The sequence below is a fragment of the Ipomoea nil genome, unplaced genomic scaffold (genome assembly GCF_001879475.1).
Source record: "Ipomoea nil cultivar Tokyo-kokei standard unplaced genomic scaffold, Asagao_1.1 scaffold2705, whole genome shotgun sequence".
Taxonomy (NCBI): Eukaryota; Viridiplantae; Streptophyta; class Magnoliopsida; order Solanales; family Convolvulaceae; genus Ipomoea; species Ipomoea nil.
In genome coordinates, this window is record NW_017619133.1 from 1,507,829 (window position 1) to 1,534,164 (window position 26,336).

General features: G+C 34.9%; 1 protein-coding gene, 1 long non-coding RNA gene and 1 pseudogene across 2 annotated transcripts in view; 1 reads left to right on the forward strand and 2 right to left on the reverse strand.

Moving 5' to 3' along the window:
- Window positions 1–2: 2 nt before the first annotated feature.
- The window catches only part of LOC109156382, a 27,521-nt pseudogene continuing 1,187 nt past the window's right edge, over window positions 3–26,336 (reverse strand).
- LOC109156377 (F-box/FBD/LRR-repeat protein At1g13570-like) lies at window positions 6,580–9,238 on the reverse strand. Its single transcript, XM_019304219.1, has 5 exons — window positions 9,208–9,238; window positions 8,708–9,147; window positions 7,284–7,658; window positions 7,029–7,181; window positions 6,580–6,905 (listed from the first exon to the last, which is right to left on the reverse strand). The coding sequence occupies exons 2-5, from the start codon at window positions 9,089–9,091 to the stop codon at window positions 6,600–6,602; spliced, it is 1,218 nt and encodes a 405-aa protein (XP_019159764.1). The 5' UTR covers window positions 9,092–9,147; window positions 9,208–9,238; the 3' UTR covers window positions 6,580–6,599.
- Window positions 24,414–26,336, forward strand: part of LOC109156384 — a 9,657-nt gene continuing 7,734 nt past the window's right edge. Inside the window, exons 1-2 of the long non-coding RNA XR_002050012.1 lie at window positions 24,414–24,563; window positions 25,823–25,827. This is a non-coding gene — a long non-coding RNA (uncharacterized LOC109156384). The remainder of the gene's footprint in view (window positions 24,564–25,822; window positions 25,828–26,336) is intronic.

A 26,336-nucleotide genomic window follows, 5' to 3' on the forward strand; every position in this document is an offset into this window, starting at 1 on the left:
GTTTTTAGGAATTGAGCATTGTGCAGCTCCATTATATGGTTTTGAGTAGAAATGTAATCAATTGTTGTCCTGAATTGTTGTAAACATTTGTAAGATAAGGATGACATCTTATTTTGCTAAGCAGTAGACCTGAAGAATGTCTCCCTTGAATGTATGTAAGTACTAGATTTGGTCTCGGATGATGATAGTGTGAATGTGTGATATGTATAAGGTGTGTTCTTAGTTCTTATTGCATTAATATAATTTCTTCCATCTTGATTTTGGTGTTTGATTTATGGTTCATTTGGAAATTAGGAAAATGACATTCGGAAGTTATTTTTCAGATTTTCTAGTGTTTGGATACTCAAAGAAAATGAAATCAAATGAAAATATACATTCTATTCAATGAAAAAGGCTCAATTTGGTAAAAAATATCTTCATAATTTTTTAGTTAGAAGATATTTTTGAATTCATTATTTTTCCAATCTCTCCACTTTCTTTTTTTAAAGTTATTTTCTAGATTATTATTATTATTACAACAACTATCACCACCAAACTACCACAATCACCACCGTCTTAAATTTCCACCGTCTAGATTCTTTAAATTTCCATCGTCTCTTTGAGTACCTTCGATGATTATGAGTAAAAACAGTCCCTTCATGTAGATTAGTACTCAAAGATGATTGATTAGTTTTTTCTTCTTTGCTTTCATTAGAAGCAATTTCATTAAATTTAACAAGTTTCAAGGAATCAACAAAAATTGCAAAATTATCATCACTAGGAGAATTCATGGTATTATAAATACTAAAAGTCACAAGTTTACCATTAGACTCCATAGTAAGCATACCACTATGAATATCGATTTTAGTTTTTGCAGTTTTTAAGAATGGTCTTCCTAGCAAAATATGAGAAATTTTGTTAGCATTTTCCATATCCAGTACATAAAAATCAGCAGGAAAAACCAAGTTATTAACTTTAACAAGCAAATCCTCAACCACACCCCTAGGATATGTAGTATATCCATCAGCCAATTGAATTACTATACTAGATTTATTCAGGGGTCCAAGATTTAAAGAAGCATACACAGGATATGGCATCACATTAATAGAAGCTCCTAAATCTAACATAGCATTTTCAAGTTTAACACCACTTATCATGCATGGGATAGTAAACATACCTGGATCATTACACTTTTCATGAAGATTGTCTTGACTAGCCATAGAGACATTCTCATGCACTTTCATTTCCTCAACTCCTTTATTTTGTTTCTTTTTCAATGTGCATACCTCTTTTAGAAAATTTGCATAGCGAGGTACCTTTTTCATAGAATCTAAAAATGGTTTATTGCTCCCACATTCACGAAAGGTCTCATATAAATCATTATTTGAGTTTCCTCTTATTGGTTCTAAAAGAGCTTGAGGAAATGGGGGTACTGGTTCATAATCAGAAAAAGAAGAAAGCTTACCTTGGGACGTCTCTTTATTATTGACAATGATACCTGCACTTGTTTCCTTGTCTAAATCAACATTCTTTTCCAGCGACATACTTCTCACAGTAATTGCACTTACATTCTCTTTAGGACTAACGATCGTTTGAGAAGGTAATTTGCCAGAACTCTGTGCTTCCAACCGACTTATCGTAGTTGCTAGTTGGCCCACTTGCCTTTCTAAGTTTTGAATACTAGCCTTTGTTTCTTGAATACTAGCCCTTGTCTCTTGTTGGAATAGTTGTGTTTCTTGTTGAAACTGCAAAGTGTTAGTAGCAAGAGATTTAACAATATCTTCTAGATTCATACCTGAGCTAGAGCTTTGGGCTGGCTGTTGTCTTGAAGGAAATGGTTGTCTATACTGCTGAGAATTGGGATAATTCTGAACAAACTGGTTCCCTTGTGAGTTCCCATAGCTAAGGTTCGGGTGATCCCTCCATCCAGGATTATATTTATTAGAAAATGGATCATACTTACCTTGAGGTTGTCCAGGAAAACATCCAGCCATGTTGACTTGTTCGACTTCTTGAAGAGTTGGGCAGGCATCAGTTTGGTGCCCAACTACCGAGCAAATTCCACATGCTTTTACAGTTTGCATATTGCCTACTGCTAATTGACGAACAAGAGTAGTTAAACCAGTAATTTGTTGTTCAAGAGCAGAAATATTTACCTCATTCACTTGCTTAGACGGTTGGACAAGTCTATTGCCAAACTGTTGAGAATTCGCAGCCATGTTTGCAATTAGAGTTCTTGCGGCGTCTGGTGTCTTGTCAACTAAAGCACCACCGCTTGCGGAATCAATCATGCTTCTACCCATTGGAAAGAGTCCTTCATAAAAGTACTAGATGAGTAATTGATCACTGATTTGATGGTGTGGGCAGCTTGCACATAGTTTCTTGAAACGCTCCCAATATTCATACAATGACTCTCCATTGTTTTGCCTTATACCACATATTTCCTTTCTAATGTTGGCCGCCCTTGAAGCTGGGAAATATTTTTCAAGGAATGATGTCTTTAAGTTATTCCATGTGGTGATGCTTCCGGAGGGTAAATAATATAGCCAATCCTTCGCTGAATCTTTCAAAGAAAAGGGGAAGGCTCCCAACTTGATTTGTTCCTCAGTAACCCCAGTGGGTTTCATACTTGAACACACCACATGGAATTCCTTTAAGTGTTTGTGCGGATCTTCACCTGCAAGTCCATGAAAAGAAGGCAAAAGATTAATTAACCCAGATTTTAATTCAAATTGGACATTAGCATCCAGAGCAGGGAAAGTGATGCATAAAGGTTGTTGATCTAAATTCGGGGCTCCAAGCTCTTTTAAAGTCCGATTTTGAGCCATGGGTTCCTCTTCTAAATCAGAATTGGTAGAATCGGTAGCCAGATCACTAAACTCCAATTTTCTCAAAGCTTGTTTCTTCCACCTGCGTATAGTTCTTTCAATTTCCGGATAGTACAGCAAGATTTCTTGATTAGCAGATCGAGTTATAGGCATAAACAAAAAGAAAATATATTGCAGAAATTATGTAAAAGTAAGGAAAGAAAAGATTTTTTTTTTTAAATTTTTTTTTTAATTTTCGTTTGGGACAAATTAACGAGAAAAAACAACTAAACAAATAAATAATTAAATAAACACAAAATAAACAAGAAAATCTCCCTGGCAACGGCGCCAAAATTTGGCGAGCTGTCGTAGGCTCCCAAATTAAAACCTTACAAACGTAGTAGCGGGAGTAAGGGTCGATCCCACGAGGAGTAACTAGTTTAACTTTTGTGCTCAAAGAAATAATGGGGAGTTTGGAATATATCGAGAATAAAGATAAAATAAAAGAGAATTTAAATAAACAAGTAATTTAATAGAACGAATAAAGCGATGAAAATAATATATTGAAAACACTTATAATAAGAAACCTTGGTCAGTAAAGATCCACCACCGGAGTTTAACACTGATCATTGATTTATAAAGTAATTAATATGCAGTTGAATATTTGTCGTGAAATTATTTCATTTCCGTTTTCCCTTAGTTGTAGGTAACTAAAACACACGCGGTTTAATTACCCCTAACTACTAAATAACCTAAGACAAGCGCTATAGATTTAATTTAATAGCAGCAATAGGAACTAGGAAAACCGACAAACTAAATAACACAAGCACAAGCGGTTGCATTTAATTTAGGAAAATATTCTACCCGAGTCCAATTATCACTAAGCCGTCAATAATTAACCCAGTTGCTACTGAATATTAGAGTAATTTGTAGCACAACATTATCTAATATAGCAAATAATTATATCAAATAAATAACTAGTAGGCCTCCCTAGCAATTAAATGACACAATTATTTCAAATAACTTAGAAGAATATTTAATACTCAAATGCATAAAAAATATATAATAAAAATAAATAAATAACCTTACAGCGTAATGAACTCCGGGGCTTCAACTCACTAAACCAAACAAGAAATTAGCCGCGAATGGACATTGATAACAACCTTAAAGAATATTCGAGAGGGGAAGAATGAACATTTTACAATAAAACACTTATACTATTTATACACTTTCTAAATTAAACCTAATGAACCTCTACCACTTATTCTCCTATTTTTGTGGCATGTCTGATTTCTTCTGTTAGTTGTGCTGCTTACCTATTCAAAAGGAAAGAAAGAGATAAAATGTTAGGATTAATAAATTCAATTGCAATTGATTGGACCACAACATAACTTACATTTATAATATATATATATATATATATATATATATATATATATATATATATATATATTTGCTAGTACATAATAATATATATATTAGTATGTATTCTTATATATTATATAATATATATATATATATATATATATATATATATATATATATATATATATATATATATTTAGTACAATATTTAGTTCATTAATTGTTAAACTCCAAAAAGAATAAATTATTAAATAATATTAAATAATTAATGCAAAATTATTATAAAGATGTACCTAAAATATGAGTGTAAAATATGCCCGTCAGAGGACAATATGCTTCTTCTGGGAACAGGTTGAATCCCCAACTCTAAAGGTCCTCCAGACCTGGGTGATAGAGCATGTGGGAGTAGATGAATCATAGTAACTTAGTGATTCAACAAACATGACCAAATGTCAAGAAGACAATATGTGGTTGAGCCGTTTGGAGGATTGGATTTTGTGTGACACACATGTACAAACCATCTAAATTCTTCAAAACATTTCTTATATGTAAGATTAAGACCTAACATACTTTTAATCAAATTGTTAGAACTTAGCTATTTATGAAGGTTGCTAATATGGTTAACATATTAGCTATAATACAACAATAATACTTTTAAGACATGGACAAAAAATTAGAAGTATTTAGAACTACAATGCACCACACAATCCACAACTTGCATTATATTCCATAGGAAATAGGGTAATCCAGAATGGAAACACTATTGCATTGAAGTCATAAGAAACACTTGGCTAAGCAGTAAGAACTCACATCACATCATCTAATTAAGTAAAATTTAGAACAATTAATAGAAGCAAAAACTAAAGAAGGATATTCTTGGAGTCTAATCAACACCTTAGGAAACAATCTAAGGTACCATCCTCATCTTACAAAACATTGCAACTTCCACCACAACCTTCGTGCTTTTAGAGATGCACGAGGGAAACAGAACAACTCTCTTTGGAATTTTATCACATTGTAATTGCAACTTCCACCACAACCTTCGTGCTTTTAGAGATGCACGAGGGAAACACAACAACTCTTTTTGGAATTTTATCACATTGTATTGCAGAAGAATAAAATAATGTTCCCGAATAACAACACTCTCTAGTGTAGGGTATTTTGAGAGCAGCATTTCCACAAAAAAGCGTTAGGACGGTCGATTCACAAAACAGTCTAATCTTGATTGTTTTAAGCATTTTCAGATCTTGATTAACAATAAATAAAAAATAAAAAAATAAAAAAAATGAACAAACATGAGCACGTTAAGAAAACAAAAATAATGATTGTAGATGAACTTAAATCACTGTGACTCAGATCAGTGGCTTCAAAAGTAACAGAACTAGTAAAGGGTGCTCACTACACAATACCCTTAACTCAATTCTAGATGAAGTTAACTTATTTAAAGCAAGAAAATGCAGCATAAATGAAGTAATATATTAAATATTCAATAAAGTTACAATTTCATTGAAATAGAAGCCATGCATATCATATATACAAAAATAATATCAAGATTCCAAAATAATCTATTAACTTGATGGGTCTCATACATATTTCATGGCGGAATGCAAATGCAACAATGATAGTCAATAATTTTTCAATATTTCTTAGGTTATTTCAAAAATTATATTGACATTTTATGATCTGATATAAAAAGTGCGGTGCCAAACAAACAATAATATGTTATTAAATAATGATTCTTCATATGTAAAGACAATAAATGTACATCAGACTGAGAAGACAATATGCTTCTTCTCCCAAAAGGTTGAATCTCTAATCAATCCTAAGGGCCACCCACGATCCGGCTCGACAAAGCATGTGTGAGGAGGTAAATTATGGGAACTCAGTAGAGCCAAATGTCAAGAAGACAATATGCTGTTGAGCCGTTTGGAGGATTGGATCTTGGTATGACACACATTTACAAACAATCTAAAATTCTTCAAAACATTTCTTATATGTAACATTAAGACCTAACATACTTTTAATCAAATTGTTAAAACTTAGCTATTTGAGAAGGTTGCTAATATGGTTGACATATTAACTAGAATAAAACAATAATACTTTTAAGACATGGACAACAAAATTAGAACTACAATGCATCACACAGTCCACAAGTTGCATTATATTCCATAGGAAATAGGGCCATCAAAATGGAAAGACCATTGCATTGAAGTCATAAGAAACACTTGGCTTAGCAGTAAGCTAAGAACTCACATCACATCATCTGAAGTAAAATTTAGAACAATTAACAGAAGAGAAAACTAAAGAAGGATATTCTTGGAGTCTAATCAACACCTTAGGAAACAAGCTAAGGTACCATCCTCATCTTACAAAACATTATTGCAACTTCCACCACAACCGGTGCTTACATTTCTAATTAAGTTGCATACAAAATGAACCCATGGAGTTTCACAATACAATTTGTGCTTTTGGAGATGCGCGAGGGAAGCACAACAACTCCCTTTGGAATTTTATCACCTTATTGTATTGGCGATGAATAAAATAATATTCCCGAATAACAACACTCTCTAGTGTAGGGGATTTTGAGAGCAGCATTTTCACAAAATGCGTTAGGACTGTGGATACACAAAACAGTCTAATCTTAATTGTTTTAAGTATTTTCAGATCTTGATTAACAATACAACTGTCTGGATCCTTCAAAAGTCGTAAAACAATTTTTATGTCATCATCTTCTGTGTCATCTTCAGAAACCTTCTACAACTCAACAACAAATAAAAAATAAATAAAAAAAATGAACAACCATGAGGATGTTGAGAAAACAAAAATCATGATTGCCAAATATATACTCTATATAGGTTTCTGTCTTACAATACTTACTGCTGTAATGTCTAGTTCACATAGGTTGGGAGATATTTGAAGTAACTTCAAAACACCCATGAGCTGTTTTTCATTGGCAAACTTCATAGAATTCAGTTTGATTACTTGTAGATTTATTGCAGTTGGGAAGGAGGCTACTTCAACATCTTCCCACTTATTTAAAAAAAAAAAAAAAAAAGAATATAAGCATTGAAAAGAACTCTATCAAAGGCAAAAAATATTTAATATGTCATATGAAGGAAGAGAGATTCTCACCAACATGCTGCTATGATCCAAGCAAAGAACCTTAATTGTTTCCAAATGAAGTACAAGCCATCTGGATTCAGCTGCAGGTATAAAACCAATAACAGACAAACTTTCAAGTTTTGGAGCTTTGAACTTAAAATTACTGATTCCTTCACAATGCTTGAATTCCAGCTTCTCAAGATTAGGAATGCTAGACACAATTCCATTAACATTATGATTAAAAACAACATCAGAGAAAATTAATGAAGTGACACCGGGAAAAATAGAAGGAGCATTTATTGGGCAATCAAAATGCAAACCCTTGAGTCCCAGCTGTTTGATTGTGGTGCACGAGACTATACAAAGTGGCAGCTTATATTGACGTTTCCAATGAGAGATGTCAAGTTCTATTGGGAAAAGTCCCACTGCCTGTGATAAATAAAATCACAGGACCGACAAGAGCGCAAATACGAGATGGTACAAAATAGCCAAAATAAATAACAGACACAAGGGGCACAAGATTTACGTGGAAACCCCCAAAACCACAGGGAAAAACCACGGACCACTACCAACACAATATTCCACTATAACAAATCTTGGGTACAAAGTTGCTGGCTACCACCCGAGCCAAACACCCTAAAAATATCAAATACAACAACTCTAGGCCAAATACAATCTATCACGTTCACAGGCCTAAAAAGGAATAATATCTCGTACTCAAAATATTCAACCACCACGAGCAAGGTGAATAGAATACAAATATTACGAGAATATCCAAAAATATGCCTGGAACAAATAACTGACCTCTACAAAATATTTGATAAAGAAAGTACCCAAAAGGTCTAGGCAAACCCACGACAAAGTAACGCCAAATGAAGTAGAAAATAGATGAAGCTCCTTCTGCTGGTGTATACCGCCGTGAACGAACAGAAAGAAAGAAGAATGAATTTTTCTTTCTTTCCTTTTGCCAACTGCTTCAGCCGAATGAAGAAAGAAGAAGCTTGTGGAAATTTGTGGTGTGTTGTAGAAGTTTTTGGTAATGTTGTGGTGATGAAACAATGAATTTTCCCTCCTTTTATAGATGCAGGCAGCCACCTTGGAAATGAAGAAAGCTAATTAATTCCTCAACTTCCTCGCATAAACCTTAGGAAACCTCTTCCCATAATCCTTAGGAAACCTCTTCCCATAATCCTTAGGAAATCTCCTCCCATAAACCTTAGGAAATCTCTTCCCAAGTTCCCTTAGGAAATCTTCTTCCCAAGTTCATCCCAAGCAAACTTCTGCCCAACAACTTCATCCCAACATTCACTCTTTAACTTCTACCCAATAACCCATTCTCCAACCCAAATAATTGTCAGCAAACTTTTCCATCAAGCTAACAAATATTGCAGTGGAATAGGCTTGGTCCAAAATGAGCTATTTACCACATAGGAGGGAAGCCCCAACCCAACAAGTTCCTCAATGCCATTTATTGACAGATAAAGACACCACTGATCCAAATCCGACTGCTCCAACATAGGATCAAGTAAGCCAATGATGTGTAGGCTAAATTTCTTAACGGGTTGAACACGCTGCAAGAGAATGTAAGTTATTATTTTACAAGGCACGATACTTACACCACTGCATTTTATGATATCCCAGAAAAAGTCATTATCCAAAGCAAGCCGACCAAGCCGCAACCAAACATGATTCCAGTGTGTTGAGAGCAGAGCAGTTCTGGCGGCGTCTCGGGTGGGCAAACACTCCAAAATTCTCACCTTTAACTCTAAGGGCAGCTCACTTATTAAATCCCTACTTGCATGATCCGCTACCATTTCGAGTCGCAGACGTCGAGCCATTAAATTGAAAGAACAATGAGGCGTCAGTCCAAATCAAAACCTTAAATTGTTCTGTTCTATTCTATTCTATTCTTCAACTGCAAGAAAACACAAATTGGGGAAAAAGTGATAGAAACCCTCACCTCTTATGTTTGGTTTGGGCCTTTGCCTCCCTTCTTGCATCCGCTACGATTTCGATTGAAGAACTAGCCATTAAATTGGTAAGGAACTTTCCTAAGGTTGAAAATTTATTTCCATATTTAGTGTAATTTTTGAGGTATAAAAAGTTCATGCAAGTCAATGAGATCGAGTCACCAACCTTTTTAAAAAATAAAAAAATAAAAAAAAAATCTACCAAATATATTGAATTAGGTATGTATCCTTTTGCATCAAATTAAAAATCTTTCATCTTTTATAAATATAAACAATTGTTTTCTCCACCATTGCACATTGTTTATCAACGAAACTAATTACCATACCATACATTTTTAAATTAGTGTTTCAGAATTTAAGATTATTGAATTTTTTATAAAAGTAAATATTTCAAAAATACATAACTATGACATGTGGCAGAAATATTAGATTAACAGGTGCAAAAACAATTTTAGAGGGAATTACCCTCACTAGATAATACCCTAAGCGTAGTTTTTGCAACACAAAATCCTATTAATTAGTGGTGTCAATTACCATCTTGACTCAACCACATTAGCCATAGAACTTATTAGAACCAACTCAACCAATGCAAAAACTTGTATGAGACAGTTTCGCGGATCCTAGTTTGTGAGACAGATCGAGTCAAAATCAAATGTAATACTTATACTAAAAAATATATTACTAATAAGGAATAAAATTTTTTGTTAGGAATAAAGTGTAATGGTTTTGATATGCCAAATATGTATTTGTAGATCCCCCAATTTTATTTCTTAGGTCTAGTAGAGTCTTAGACCATGATCGGGAAATTATTTAAATTGGAAAAGAGAAAAATAGAGGAAGATGGATGAAAATAGAAGAAGAAGATATAAAGCCTAAAATCAAGAATTTGTCTGGAGAAAATAACAAATTGAAGAAGAAGATGAATGATACAATATTCACGTCAATGCTACTCAAAGAAAATATCCCAGAAGAATTTTCGTGAAGAAAATTAAGATTGGAAGAATACATGAAATTGACTTGGAGATCAAGCATCTATGGAAAGAAAGGAGTACATCAAAGAAGATTGGAGATTTAATTAAAAGTTGTACGGACGAAGTGGATGATGTTTGTATGTTAATTACTTGAAATGGCTCAAGTTTGAATCTCACTACCAATAATTTTACAAGGTAAAATTTGAGAAGCCAAATCTAATTAAATCTGATGGAGTTGGGTGCTAGTAGTTTGGCTTTGGGCGCCAATTACAAGTGGAATTTAGGACCCAATTTCACTTGGGTGGCAATTGAGAAGCAATTGCACTTGGGAACCGATTTCATCCAATTGAAATTGGGAGCTAGTTTGAAGCAAATTGAAATTGGAAATTGAAATCAATTGAAATTGGGAGCGAGCAAGTTTCACATGGGAATCAATTCAAGATGGGAGCCATTGAAGTTGTAGTATGGGATGCAAATTCAAATTGGTCAAATTGTAGTATGGGATGCAAATTCAAATTGGCGACCGATTCAAATTGAATTGAGATGAAATTCAATACCAGGAGCCAATTTCGAAGTCAGCAATTGAAAGCACCAGGAGAAGTTTGGGAGCCAATTGCAAGTCAAAGTCAATTGGGAGCCAATTACAATGGAGAAATTCAAATTGGGTGCCAATTCCAAGTCAATTGAAATTGGGTGTCAATTACAATGGAGAAATTCAAATTGGGAGGAAGTTCAAAGCCAGTTTGAAGTCTGAGAACACCCAGACGTGAGTCAATTGAAATTGGGTGTCAATTACAATGGAGAAATTCAAATTGGGAGGAAGTTCATAGCCAGTTTGAAGTCTGAGAACACCCAGACGTGAGAATGAAGAAGATGAAGATAAACTTACAGTGAAAATATTCTCACAAGGAAAAATACTAGTTTAAATAGTATGGGATTAAATTAAAGAATATTTTTAAAATCTCAAAGATACAAGGACCACTTCAGAGCTGATCAGAGAATCCATTCTACACCAAAACAGAGACCCAGATATTTCCACTCAACGTAAAACCAGAGGAATATCAGATGAAGTTTGGGAAACCATTCGCATGAAGTTCAAGCTCTCAAACGGCTAGCTTATCCTTTCTGACATCTTTGCGGAAGATAAGATAAGATCTCTGACAAAAAGATACAAGATTTCAAAAATGAGATCGTCTCTGTCCAACGGATAGATTCTCATTACCAACTATAAAATGATGAAGATATGAAGACTTGAAAAAAGAGCAGTTGAGAAACTCACGAACAAGAGAGCAGAAAATACGAACCCATCAAGGGGAACGAATAGAGCAATTAAGCTTAAAAGAGCATAGAGCAAAAAATCTCATTTGGTACAAAGCATACCAAAAATCTTCAAGTGAGAAGTGAGAAAAGAAAAAGAACTCAGAGAGCTTCAAGAGAAAAATATTCTCAGAGTTCTTAAACAGAGCAAAGCAGAGCATAAAAATCAAGTGCTTTACTTGATACATTCAAAGAGAGAAAACACTCAGAGCTATCAAGAGAAATCATTCCAGAGTGTTTATCTTCATCAAAGAGACCTGCGCATCATTGAAGATCAACTACAGAGTCTCAGAAGTTGGAAGCAAGACAACACTTATTTTGGAGCAAAACAAGAGAAGGGAGGAAAGTAGCACGGAGCTGTGAAATCCTGGATTGTCACACGGAGCTGTGAGATCCGAAGCAGCAGTGTCGGAGGCACTGGGCGTGATTAGTGCGGGCTTTGTGATCAAAGCACTAGATCACGGGATACGTTTCTACCGGAGTGTGGAAGACGGGGGGAAAGTAACGCGGAGTCGTGAAATCCTGGGATAGTAGCGCGGCGACGTGAAACCCGAAGCAGCAGTGTGGTGTCACTGGGCGTGATTAGTGCGGGCTTTGTGATCAAAGCACTAGATCACGGAAATTCATTGTATCTTGGAACCAAGGAGTGGTAGATATAGTGAATTGCTTTTGGAAATAAGAGCAAGTGGAGTAGGAGGATTACACCACCTCGCGAACCACTATAATTGTCTTGTGTTCTTTACTGCTTTCTTTACTTACTGCTCTTTACATATTCGCACTACACGAGATATACTGCTCACACATTCTCACACACACTTTATGTTTATTTATTTCCGCTGTGCACCATACTCTAACAATCTAATTAAGAGTTTTGGTTTATCTCTGGCTTAGCAATTGTTGTGCTGTGCGAAAAAGTTTGAAATTATATTCAACCCCCCCCCCCCCCCCTCTAGACTTTCACCTTACCTCTTTTGGGACCAACAATTGGTATCAGAGCCTGTAGCCTATTTGAGTCAGTTTATACCAACCTTTGGTATTAAAACACGTTGCCCAACTGGGTTAACTGTTTTTGGCTGCTAGGCTGATCCGTTCTACAAAGTGTGTGAATTGGATTAATCTTTCATATCTCTCGTGATGATGATGAAGAAAGATTTAGCTCAAAATCTATTATTCTCACTTGATAAATTTGACGATTGGAAAGTTCGTATGCAGGTACACTTATCGACTTTACACGATGAAATGTGGGAAGTTATTTCCACTGGCCCTATAGAAATATTAAAAATCAATACGGCGTTTGTTATATCCCCGTATGCTCCATAGTACGTACAAAAGCCAAAATCGGAATGGACATCGAACGATAGAACGCGGAATAATCTTGACAATATTGCCAAGGATATTCTATTCAAAGCCGTTGATGATACAATATTTCCGAAGATCCGAAAGTGTGCTACTGCTAAAGAAATATGGGAAACTCTCATCAAGATTGGCGAAGGAGATGAACAAGAAAAAGACAATAAGCTCACAATCGCCATGAAGAAGTTTGAAGATTTCAAAATGCTCTCAAATGAAAGTGTTGCAGACATGGAAGCTCGAATGATCAAAGTTCTTGGAGAGATTAGTGATCTTGGCAAAAATATTAGCCAAAAAGAAATTAATCTCAAAATCCTACGAGGCTTACCATCTGCATGGGATATGAAGGTTACGGCTATGCGCGATCACCGAGATCTAAGAATGTTGTCAACAGACAAATTATTTAGTGATCTAAAAGCATATGAGTTCGAAATGAAGGCCAAAGATGATGATGTTCATGAAGCTCGAAATACTGCTCTAATGGCCGAACAACCGTCAACCTCCAGGTTAGTAGAAAATAATGTTGATTTTATGACTGACGAACAGTTTGCTCTTTTTGTTAAAAGATTTAAAAGGTTTATGCGAAAAGGAGACAACAAAAATTCTGCTCGTGGAAAATTCATCTCTCGCATAACACAAGAAGAAAAAGTCGAAGAAAATAAGGAGTTATGCTACAGTTGCCGCAAACCCGGACATTTTAAAACAAATTGTCCGTATCCAATCGTTAGCAAGTATCAAGGCAAAAATGTTGAATCCACGCCGAACAAATCCGAAAGCAAAAGGTTCAAGCGCGACAAAAGAAAAGCTCTCGTTAGCAACGAACCAAATGAAAATGATGATTCGGAGGATTCATCATCAAGCGATGAAAGTTCGTGTTCGGATGATGATACGGCGCTAATATGCAAATCAATTGAGTTGAGTACAAGTGAAGATTGTTTTATGGCTCTTGAAGCAGAGGAAGAAGAGGTAACATCTAATTCTTTCAATTCTGTTAATTCTTCTTTTTCTTGTGAATCTATTGACAATCTAATGCGAGAATGTCAAGAGATTATGCTCACTCGTCCTCAACTCAAGGAGCGCAATAATATTCTAATTCTTGAAAAAGAAGAAATGAATAAAAAAATTGCAAGATGCTTTACTTGAAGTGAGTAAATTGAAGAATGAAAATATTCATCTTCAAGAAAAGTGTAAAGCAAGAGAGGTTAGAGAACATAACCTTCGGGCAACAATTGCTACGTTCACCAATTCGTCTAAAATTATAGATAAAATGGTGAGCATGCAAAAGCCATCAGGAGATAGAACCGGAATCGGTTATGACTCCACATGTTCTCAAACCCCTCAAAATCTGACTAATTCTACTACTACTTTAAATAATAAAGTTCAAGTGGTAAAATTTGTTAAAAGTCAGAATAGCACGATGAGACAAGGACTTGGCTATCATGAGAAAGCAAAGTTGAATGTTGATAGGCCGAAACAATTCAATTACACGGCTAAGCAACAAAAATTCATCAAGCAAAGATATGCCAAAGAGTCAAGTGCAAAAAGATTTCATAGAAAAGAGGGAAGCTTTTCTAGAAATAAAGTTGGGAGATTTTATCCCACTCAAAAAGATTGGTTGTGCAATAGATGTAATGCTTTTTAGAGACCAAAGCAACCATTCTCTTCCCAGGTGCCAAAATATAAAAATGATTTTCAAAACCCGGCGCCAAAAATGTTTTCAAAAGTGAGTTATGATTATCGTGTCTCAAATGGTTACAAATCGCCTCATCTTAATTCAATAGGATCAAGGTGGGTTTGGTTACCAAAAATCACTAACAGTAAAGGACCCAAGCAAGTATGGGTACCTAAAGTTAATTAATCTTTTTTGCAGGATGTTTGGTACATCGATAGTGGTTTCTCACGCCACATGACTAGAAATAAATCATATCTAGTGAATTTCAAAGAAATCGATGGACCAAAAGTTATATTTGGAGGAAATCAAAATTATGGAATCACAAAAGGAGTTGGCACGATCAAGAAAAATGGATTGAAGATTGAAGATGTTTCTTTCGTTGAAGGCTTAAAATTTAATTTGTTGAGCACTAGTTAATTTTGTGATAAAGGCTATCTTGTAGAATTTTCTAAAGATAATTGCCTAATAAAAAATGAGCTCACAAATGAGATTGTTCTCTCTGGAAAAAGACGAAAGAATATGTATGTTGTTGATTGGAGCATAAGCAAAGATTCAGTATGCTTAATGGCCAGAAATTCGAGTGAAGCTAATTGGGAATGGCACAGAAAGCTCAACCACTTAAACTTCAAGACTATCAATCAGCTTGCAAAGAAGAATCTAGTAGAAGGCTTGCCAGATATTATCTTCAAGAAGGACCAAGTGTGTGATGCATGCCAACATGGAAAGCAAATCAAATCATCATTCAAATCAAAGACACACGAGTCAACGTCAAGACCGCTAAGCTTACTACATATGGACGTATTTGGACCGGTTGATCCAATAAGTGTAAGTGGTAAGAAATATACTCTCGTTGTTGTTGATGATTTTTCCAGGTACACTTGGACCGTGTTTCTCAAGAAGAAAAATGAAGTTGAGCAAGTTCTACCGAAGCTGTTAAAGCAACTACAAAATGAGAAAGAATTGCAAATATCAAAAATACGAACGGATCGCGGAACCGAGTTCGTGAATGGAGTTATACAAGCTTTTTGCAATTCACATGGAATTTCTCATCAATTATCTGCCGCAAGAACACCGCAACAAAATGGTGTTGCCGAAAGAAGAAACCGGACGCTCAAAGAAGCCGCACGAGTGATGATTAGTGCTGCCGGTCTCCCGAAACGATATTGGGCGGAAGCTATCAACACTGCTTGCTACTTGCAAAATCGAAGCATGATCCATAAGCAGTACAAGAAGACGCCATATGAGCTTTATAAAGAGAGAAAACCAAATATTGGTTATTTTCATATTTTTGGATGCAAATGTTTTATTCATATTAATGATAAATTGCATCTAAAAACTTTTGATGAGCGTGCAGATGAAGGAATTTTTCTAGGATATTCAGCTACCAGCAAGGCGTTCAGAGTTTTGAATAAAAGATCAATGGTGGTTGAAGAATCCATACACGTGGTATTTGATGAAAAATCACAGATCAAAAATGATGCACTGGACGAAGAATTCGAACAAAATGGTAACAAGTGTCATATTGATTTTTGTGATACTAATGATACGTGTGAAGATGATGTTTTGCAGGGAATGGATGAGTTGGAAATTAATTCTCTAGAAAATCTCATCCCTCATCTAGAAGAAGTTGGAAATTCTTTTAATAATAATTTTGGTGGTGATGCCTCACGTGATAATGAGGATGCAGTACGGGTTCCAGTTAGTGATCAAGTTGTATGTGAAGTTGGTAATCAATTTCAAGAAGAATTAAATAATGAAATTCGAATCAACACTGCCAGTTCACAACAAACGGATCCACCCAGTACCATGCACCCATTTGAACCAAATTTAAGATGGCTCAAAAATCACCCTCCAGAATTAATTATTGGGAATATCCATGAAGGCGTGAAAACAAGATCATCTACCATGGAAGCATTGTTCACGTGTTATCTATCTCAAGTTGAACCAAAAGAAGTTGACGAAGCTCTAAATGATCCAGATTGGATAAATTCTATGCAAGAGGAGCTCGATCAATTCAAAAGAAATGATGTTTGGGAACTTGTTCCAAGACTTGCGAACCACAATGTTGTAGGAACCAAATGAGTCTTCCGGAACAAAGCAAACGAAGAAGGCGTGATTGTTAGGAATAAAGCAAGGCTCGTTGCAAAAGGATACTCTCAAGAAGAAGGAATAGATTTTGATGAAACTTTTGCACCGGTAGCCAGACTTGAAGCAATCAGAATTTTCCTAGCCTACGCCGCACACAAAGATTTCACCGTTTATCAAATGGACGTGAAAAGCGCATTCTTGAATGGTCTACTCGAAGAAGAAGTTTATGTCGAACAACCCCCAGGTTTTGAGGTAAAAGGCGAAGGTGATAAAGTCTACAAACTTAAAAAGGCATTGTATGGGTTGAAACAAGCACCTCGAGCTTGGTATGATACTTTGTCAATGTTCTTGATAAGCTGTGGATTCACCAAAGGCCTTGTTGACAAAACTCTATTTAGAATTCAAGATGGTGATCATATTTTATTAGTGCAAATATATGTTGATGATATTATTTTTGGAAGCACTAACAATTCTTTGTGTGAGAAATTTTCGAAGCTTATGCAGAATAAATTCGAAATGAGCATGATGGGTGAATTGAATTACTTCTTGGGCTTACAAGTCAAACAACTGAAAGAAGGAGTATTCATCAATCAAGCAAAGTACACCCGCGACTTGATAAAGAAGTTTGGCCTTGATGGAAAATCATCGATCAAAATTCCAATGAGCACATCAATAAGGCTAGACAAAGATGAAGATGAAAAAGATGTCGATCAAACAAAATATAGAGGAATGATTGGTTCTCTTCTATATCTTACTGCAAGCAGGCCGGACATTTCTTATGCTGTGGGAGTGTGTGCAAGATTCCAAGAAAATCCAAAAGAAAGCCACCTCACCGCAACAAAGAAGATCATACGATATCTAAAAGGCACAATCAATGTTGGATTGTGGTATCCAAAAGGTACAGATTTTACTCTAACGGGTTTTTCAGATGCCGATTTTGCAGGTTGCAAAATAGACAGAAAAAACACTTCCGGGACATGCCAGTTCTTGGGGGGAAGGCTTGTTTCTTGGTTCAGCAAAAAGCAAAATTCCATCCCAACTAGTACCGTCGAGGCCGAATACATTGCTGCAGGAAGTTGTTGTGCACAAATTTTGTGGATGAAGCAACAATTGAAGGATTACGGAGTTAATTGTGATGATGTTAGTATTTATTGTGATAATACTAGTGCAATCGCTATCACTCACAATCCGGTGCTTCACTCAAGAACCAAACATATCGACATTCAACATCACTTCATAAGGGATCACGTTGAAAAGAAAAATCTGAAGATCGAATATATCCCTACGAAAAACCAAGTTGCTGATATTCTCACGAAGCCTTTATGCGAAACGAGATTTTCTATCTTAAGGCACGAGTTGGGAATGATCGAAATGAGCTAAGTATCACTGAACTTAATCTCTCAATTTAAATTGATACTTATGCTCAAAATAAATTGTTTATATGAATAAATTGTTCTATGTGTTTATATGCATGTTTTAATTCGAAATTTTTATGTGATGAAATTGCAGTATGTGTTAGGAAGTTATTTGTGTATTTGCATGTGTTATTTAACGTGAGATCATATGCCATGCAAATTAATTTGATAAAATGCGCAATTCGTGATTTATTTGTCAATTTGTTTAAAATTGCATGTTTTAATGTGTTAATCAGTGTATAAGTATGTGTTCATGTTCTTAAAATTAATCAATTTGTTTGCATGAACAATCTGCCTAAATATGTGATTTACCGTGTTTATTTAATTATATACGTGCATAATGTGATTTAATGTGTTTAAATTTTCTTTATTTCATGTGTTACGTGCATATGCATATGTGTTTAAATAATTTGTTAATTTATTTGTTAGTTTCTAAAATATTTTGGAATCTGATTTGTGTAAAATTTATATAAATTAAAGTTGTTTCTAAATATAATTTTGGAATATGTGTGTTAATTTTGTTAATTTCCAAAATTTGTGTTTTTCGATTGGAAATTACCGTGTATATGATTAATATATATTGGTATGTGTGATTAATTATTGAGGAGTGATTTATGCTACTAACGAAGTGTTTGAATGAGATTATATTTGTGGTACACGAATTTGAGAAGGAAATCAGGAGACAAATGAGGAAAATTAGAGTTTAATTGGGCATCAAACCTCCACCCATAAACTCCTACCCTTTCTGAACCTCCACCCAACCTAAACCTCCCCCCATAATCCTCTCCTATATCAGCACCCTTCCCCAACCAATTCATTCTCTCTCAAATCGTCACCATAATCCCTCATTAACTCTCCTAGAAACCGCTACCCATCACATCCACCGCTTTCTCGACCAATGAAGAGTCATGAAAGCATTCATCACACCTTTTGAAACCAAACGTCGGCTATATCCATAGAAAACCTTTCAACCCCTTCATCATTAGGACACACGGTTCTAGCACCTTCCTAGGTCTATAAATTAGGACCTGAAGCAAACAAGTCTGTGTGGAGATTTCTTTTGTTTGTATCTATTTTTTTTTTTTTTTTTTTTTTTGCAGGCTTCAATGACTCCGAAGAATCAAGAGAAGAAAAGATCTTCCCGAAGAGTGGCCGAGCAAGCAAGGCAATGTTGAGAGCTCGACGTGCTGCAAATGGAGGACATGAAGTTGGAGACACACCTAGCGATCCTCTCATCTTATTCTCTGAAGAAGAGGATGGACAACCACCGACCAAGGATCAAGTTCAAAGAAGTCCAAAGGTTTCAGCAGTGCAGCTACGACGCTCAACACCATCACCACTGTCCTCTCGTCCTCAAACCCGCAGCTTTAAGCGATTTGCTCAACCTCCAATGGAACCCGGATTAGTCTATGCTCTGAAATCAAGCTCTCCATCCCCACCACATGCTGATCTTGAGACTAACCACGTCGCTGGTCTCTCTATCGATGAAGCCTAAATATGTGATGTGATCTGAAAAATGTTATCTCTCTCTCTCTCCCTAAGAAGGAGATAAATAATGAAAAAGGGATGTTTTTGCTTTTGGTTCTCTCTATCTCTCTATCTCTTCTACAAAATGAAAAATCCCTACGTATATAAAAAGAACAAAGTTTCGTAGCCAAAAAGATACACAAATATATATATATATATATATATATATATATATATATATATATATATATATATATATATATATATATATATATATATATATATATATATATATATATATATATATAAAATGAAAGAATAAAAAGAGATTAAAAAATAAAAATTATATATTATGGCTACACAAAGGGATAAAAGAAGAAAAGATTAAGAGGAGACGTGTCAGTACGAGAAGAAGTAAGAGAACAAATGTCAGAACAAATGTCAGTTGAAGTTGCAGTAGAAGTTGCTACTGAAGGTAGACAACAAATCACAGAGGATTTATCCAGTGTATTGCCAGTACACCATACGGGGTCTACCATGTCTACCATGGACCCTGTTCTAGAAAATGAAGAATTATTTGCAGACAATTACACAAGAACAAAAGTCTTAGAAGAAGAAGTTAGTGATCTCAATCAAGAAGCCGAATCACCTGAAGAAGAAGGGATGCAACTTATTGATACAGTTGTTCTCACATATCCGAATAGAAGTCCATTCGGATCCCCTCAAAACTTTGTGCAGATGAATGATCAAGATGATGGCATATTTTCATCTGTATTTGCAAAAGTGGCCGAATCCAGTGATGTTGTTTGTCAAACAATTGGAGAAAAATTGGTTGAACAAAATCAAAAGCTAGAACAACAACACACGGATACCTGAGTCAATCTGAAAGAACTCATGGAGCATCAAAATATTTTGAAGACCCAGATTGACAAAGAAGAAAGAGTCTTGAAAGGAGAAGTGACGAAAGGATTACTTGAAGTAATTCAACTCATGAAGAAAGAACGTGAAGCTGCCGAAAAGATTCACAACGAACTTCACTTGAGACAGATCAAGGCGATTCAAGACCAAGAAAGCCGAATCAACAAACTTGAAGTTGAGCTCGCAGTTACAACAAACAAGCTGGACAACGTACAAACCGTTTCCATTGAAACGTACAATAGTGTTGAAACTGTGAAAGCAAACCAAGACCGAGATTTTAAGACCCTTGCATTTTTGGTTGATAACGCCAAAAGGGGGGAAGAAATTCTCAGTCACTTGGCTTTGCAGCAACAAGAATTTATTCTTGGAAGCCAACAACAGCCAGTAATATCCACTTAAGGTAGAGGCCGAAGCCGCAGACAATCCTCACAAGGACCATCTCAGATTGGTTTTGCTCAGTTCGCAAATACTAGTCTTGGTACGAGTACATCGAAGGTTGCTGAACAGCGTGGCTGGCTTGAATGCTCTAAGGGCACCGCCACTCAGACAACAATATGGACTAAGGAAAATCTACGAAGCATGATCAAGAAATGGCCTGCAGCCGATCAAGCTCAATGGATCTCGGAGAAGAATAAAGAAGAAGAAGGCAAAAGGAAAAGAACCGAGATGTGGTATGAATTAAGAGATTTCACTGGAAATATGGGCATGAATCTTGGAGAAGAAAGAAGCTTCGAAGAATGTGTCTTATGGTGGGAAGCCGGAGTTCTTCCGGGCAACAATATCAAAGAAGCTTTTGGACATTACATGGTCGGACAGCTTACAAAGAAATTTCAGAATGCAAAGTTCAAAGATGATTTCTTCAAGCTCAGAGAACATGTCAAGGAAATTTTGAAGAAAGACTCTGGTGTGAAGAAACCCAGAAGGTAATCTGAAAATTCTCTTAAGCTGATATTTTCTATTTTCGAACCTCTGTTGCGTTTTTCTCTATAAATTCGAAATATATAAATAATAATTTCCCATGGTCTATTTTGAGTCTTTAATTTTGTTTGTTTAATGTAATTAGACTTTCGTGAATTAAAAGACAAGAAATATGTCAAACGCACGACAAAATTAAAAAATTGATGATGATCAAAATAAAAATAATTCAAGATGCGTTTAGGAGCTTGTCTAAAAATCAATTCACAAGTTTCTTTTGATTGTGTCTAGAAAACCATTGTTAAACTCATCTTGTCTTTGTCAAATAAAATTGAGCAAAAAGATTATTTTTCAAAGACTTAAAGCCAATGACTGATTATAGGTTTTGACATTATCAAAAGGGGGAAATTGTTAGGAATAAAGTATAATGGTTTTGATATGCCAAATGTGTATTTGTAGATCCCCCAATTTTATTTCTTAGGTCTAGTAGAGTCTTAGACCATGATCGGGAAATTATTTAAATTGGAAAAGAGAAAAACAGAGGAAGATGGATGAAAATAGAAAAAGAAGATATAAAGCCTAAAATCAAGAATTTGTCTGGAGAAAATGACAAATTGAAGAAGAAGATGAATGATACAATATTCACGTCAATGCTACTCAAAGAAAATATCCCAGGAGAATTTTCGTGAAGAAAATTAAGATTGGAAGAATGCATGAAATTGACTTGGAGATCAAGCATCTATGGAAAGAAAGGAGTACATCAAAGAAGATTGGAGATTTAATCAAAAGTTGTATGGACGAAGTGGATGATGCTTGATATATTATGCGAAATGGCTCAAGTTCGAATCTTACTATCAACAATTTTACAAGGTAAAATTTGAGAAGCCAAATCTAATTAAATCTAATGGAGTTGGGCGCTAGTTTGGCTTTTGGCGCCAATTACAAGTGGGCCAATTACAAGTGGAATTTGAGAAGCAATTTCACTTGGGTGGCAATCTTGGGAGTAGAGCCATCAAAACGGGCTTAACCCGTCCCGCCCCGCGTAAAGGATGGGGCGGGCGTTGATATTTTAGGCCCGTATTTTGGCGGGCTTTATAGCACGCCCCGCCTAATCCACGGGCTTTGGCGGGGCGGGCTTGGCGGGCCGACGGGGTCCCGCCAAGCCCGTCAAATATATGATAATAAAAATTGTTAAAATAAATAAATGCAACAATAGTACATTTGTAACATTAAATATATTAAATATGTCTTGTCAACTTGATTATATTTCTAACATTAGTGTGTGTGTGTATATATATATATATATATATATATATATATATATATATATATATATATATATATATATATATATATATATATATATAGCCTCAATGGAGGCGTTATTAGTTCTTTGTGTTTCAGTAGGTTGAGAAAGTATATGAACAGATAGTACAATGTAATAACAACTTTCAAAATATATATATATATATATATATATATATATATATATATATATATATATATATATATATATATATACTAGTATGATACCATGCGATGCATGGACTATTTATTAATAATATTATTATGAAATTTTATATGTAATAAAATATCTTCTTTTTTTAAAATGTTTGACATTTATATGTTTAAAAAATATAATTTTATATAAGTTAAATAATTTAATTAAAAAATTAACATGTAAATGCAAGATAATTAATACGCAATTACTAAATTCATTCACATTAAAATGCAAAGTATTATAAATATATGAATTATTGAAAACTTTATGGTGCACAATGTTAGTTGTTGATGTAGAACTTAGCTTGTACTTGAGTCATTTGCAATTGTTAATATTTTAAGATCATTTGGATTGTTGACCCGAGAAGCAACAACGTACCAAATGGATTGTTGATCGGAATGCATTTCTTTGAACCGTTTGTTTTTGAGAATTATTATTTATAAAGGAGGTTATTGTAACATTTTGAATAGATGTTAGATATTCATTCTCTGTAATAAAAAAATAAAATATTATATACATATATTTAATATCAAGTATTATGTTAAACTAATAATTTTGAATTAACATTAAATATAATTTAAAATCTCTTTATACACGTAATATTATCTTTTTAAAAGTTTCATCTAAATTTAGAGTGTAATACATTTATAAATTTAGATATATTTTTAACTTGTATCTTATGTGTGGTATAAAACCACCAATCTCGTTAACTGTATATATATAGAGCTTATGGCAATACAAAGATACAAAATAAATCAATTAACATTTTTTATAATATAATAAAAAATAAAAATTTTAATGTAACAAATGCGGGTCCAATACATTATAACATTTATATTTCTAATTTCTAGACCAAACCTAGCCCATTGCTGCAGCCCCACTACCCAAAACCCACTAAACCCAAACATAAAATGAAAACCCCAAACCCCAAGACCGACCATTCGCCTTCTGACTCTTCGCTTCGCCTTCTTCCTGCTGTGCTCCGCCTTCTGCCTGCTCCTCTACGCCTTCTCTCTATTCTGAAGGCATTATTGCCTCCCTTCACTCAACATATTTGCTTCTTCTTAATTGCTTTGTTGAACTACTGCAAATTTCATCATAGCTTCAAATAGACTTTTTTTTTTTCTGAAAAGTTTGCAGAGAATTTTCAATATTCAGTGATTGTATTTTATTATTAAGCTTTGAGTGAAACTAAGCCTTGTAATAAAGGCATGAATATTGAAAATTGTATTAATCTTTATGAAATATATGTGGTGAAGAATTATGAATTTAACTTACCTTTTTTTGTGGTAATAACAATATAGCAGTATAGCAAGGTTGCGGACCTGTGATCCTTCTGTCCATTTCAGTTGTTGTGATTGGACCTCATATACTGTAAAATATATACTAATATTACAATGAAGCTTGTGTTGCTTAATACAGTACCTTTTCTAGCGAGAGAAAGTGAAAGGATGCAGGGCTTCTTCATGCCTGGCTGCATTATGTCTGCCTCTTTCTATCATTCTTCTCTTTTGCGTCAATGTTATTGCCCCCTTTACATTCTACCATCTACTGCCTTCTCCGCCACCGCCACAACTTTGAGCCATTTTCCCGGATGATGAACTCACAATGGTAGCTGCAAACTATGAGTGCTTATTTATAGTGTTGTCTTGATTATAGAAGCTCATGTATATTTAATGTTAGCCTTGAAGATTGTATCAGTCATTTAAGATTTAAATTCATCTTTGTATTTACACATGTAAGTATACGAAGAGGCAAATAACCTTTTAAATTAAGATAGTTAATTAATGATTCAAAATTTCCAAAACATCAGGTTTTATTAAATTCCAAAAAAAAATTGTAAAATGTTTTTTGTAAGCCAAAATATTTGAGCGGAAAGTTTTGGCAAAATTGTGCATCCCAAGGTGTGTGGCTTTTTTATATAGTAAGATATATATATATATATATATATATATATATATATATATATATATATATATATATATAGAGAGAGAGAGAGAGAGTTAGGATCATATGAGAACATGTGCTTAGGTGAGAACGTGAGAAGTGAGAGCACATCATGTGCATCCATCTAATATTTTTTTAATGGTCTAGATTAGATTAAGTATGTGCGAACGCGCATTAAATGTGTGCAAACACACTAAATCGCGTTTGCACACATTTAATGCGCGTTCACACACACTTAATCTAATCTAGACCATTAAAAAATATTAAATGGATGCACATGATGTGTTCTCACGTTCTCACCTAAGCACATGTTCTCACTGGAACCCTACCTTATATATATATATATATATATATATATATATATATATATATATATATATATATATATATATATATATATATATATATATATATATATATATATATATATATATATATATATATATATATATATATATATATATATATATATATATATATATATATATATATATATATATATATATATATATAGTCAAGTATGGATTAACACATTATGTATTTGATTATTTATAGTTATTATTGTGATTAAAATTACAAAGCATTAACATATGTTTAAACTATCCAAATCATTTTAATACTTATTACCTTTTTAGATTAATTTTATTTAAATTTAAACTTTTAAAATTTGGCGGGGCCCCCGCCATGGCCCGCGGGCTTACGGCGGGGCGGGGCGGGCTAGATATTTTAGGCCCGTATTTTGGCGGGCTTTTTAGCCCGCCCCCGCCATATGGCGGGCTTCGGCGGGCCCCGTCCCGCCGGCCCGTTTCAACAGCTCTACTTGGGAGCCAATTCAAAGGAATTGGGAGCCGATTTCATAGCAATTGAAATTGGGAGCTAATTTCGAAACAAATTGAAATTGGGAGCTAGTCCGAAGCAATTGAAATTGGGAGCCAGTTTCAGAGAAATTGAAATCAATTGAAATTGGGAGCAAGTTTCACATGGGAATCAATTCAAGATGGGAGCCAATGTAGAATTGAAATTGGGAGCCAATTGAAGTTGTAGTGTGGGATGCAAATTCAAATTGGGGACCGATTCAAAGAAGACATGGAGATCAAATTGAATTGAGATGAAATGCAATACCAGAAGAAGTTTGGGAGCCAATTTCGAAGTCAAAGTCAATAATTCAAATTGGGAAGCAATTGAAAGCACCAGGAGAAGGATGCCAATTTCAGGACGCCTTCTTGCTGCCGGAAAAGCTGCTACGTCAGAGAAGGAAGCTCGCCACTGCTCCGCGTTGTCGCCGGTGAAGAGCTTCTTGCACCGGTCACCGCCACTGTCGCTGCTACTCTGCTGGCCGAGAGAGAGAGAGAGAACGGAAGAGAGACAGAGGCTCAAGGTGGTGGGTTGTCGGTGGAAGAGGGAGAGAAGAGACGGTGGTTCATGGTCTAATACATACCGCTATACTGCTTTCCAACTAATAATCACGGCTAAATGTGAATTAAAGATGTGGTTCCATATGTGAGTTTGAGCATCAAGAATTTCACTATCTTTCTCTGCAATATGTGGAAGG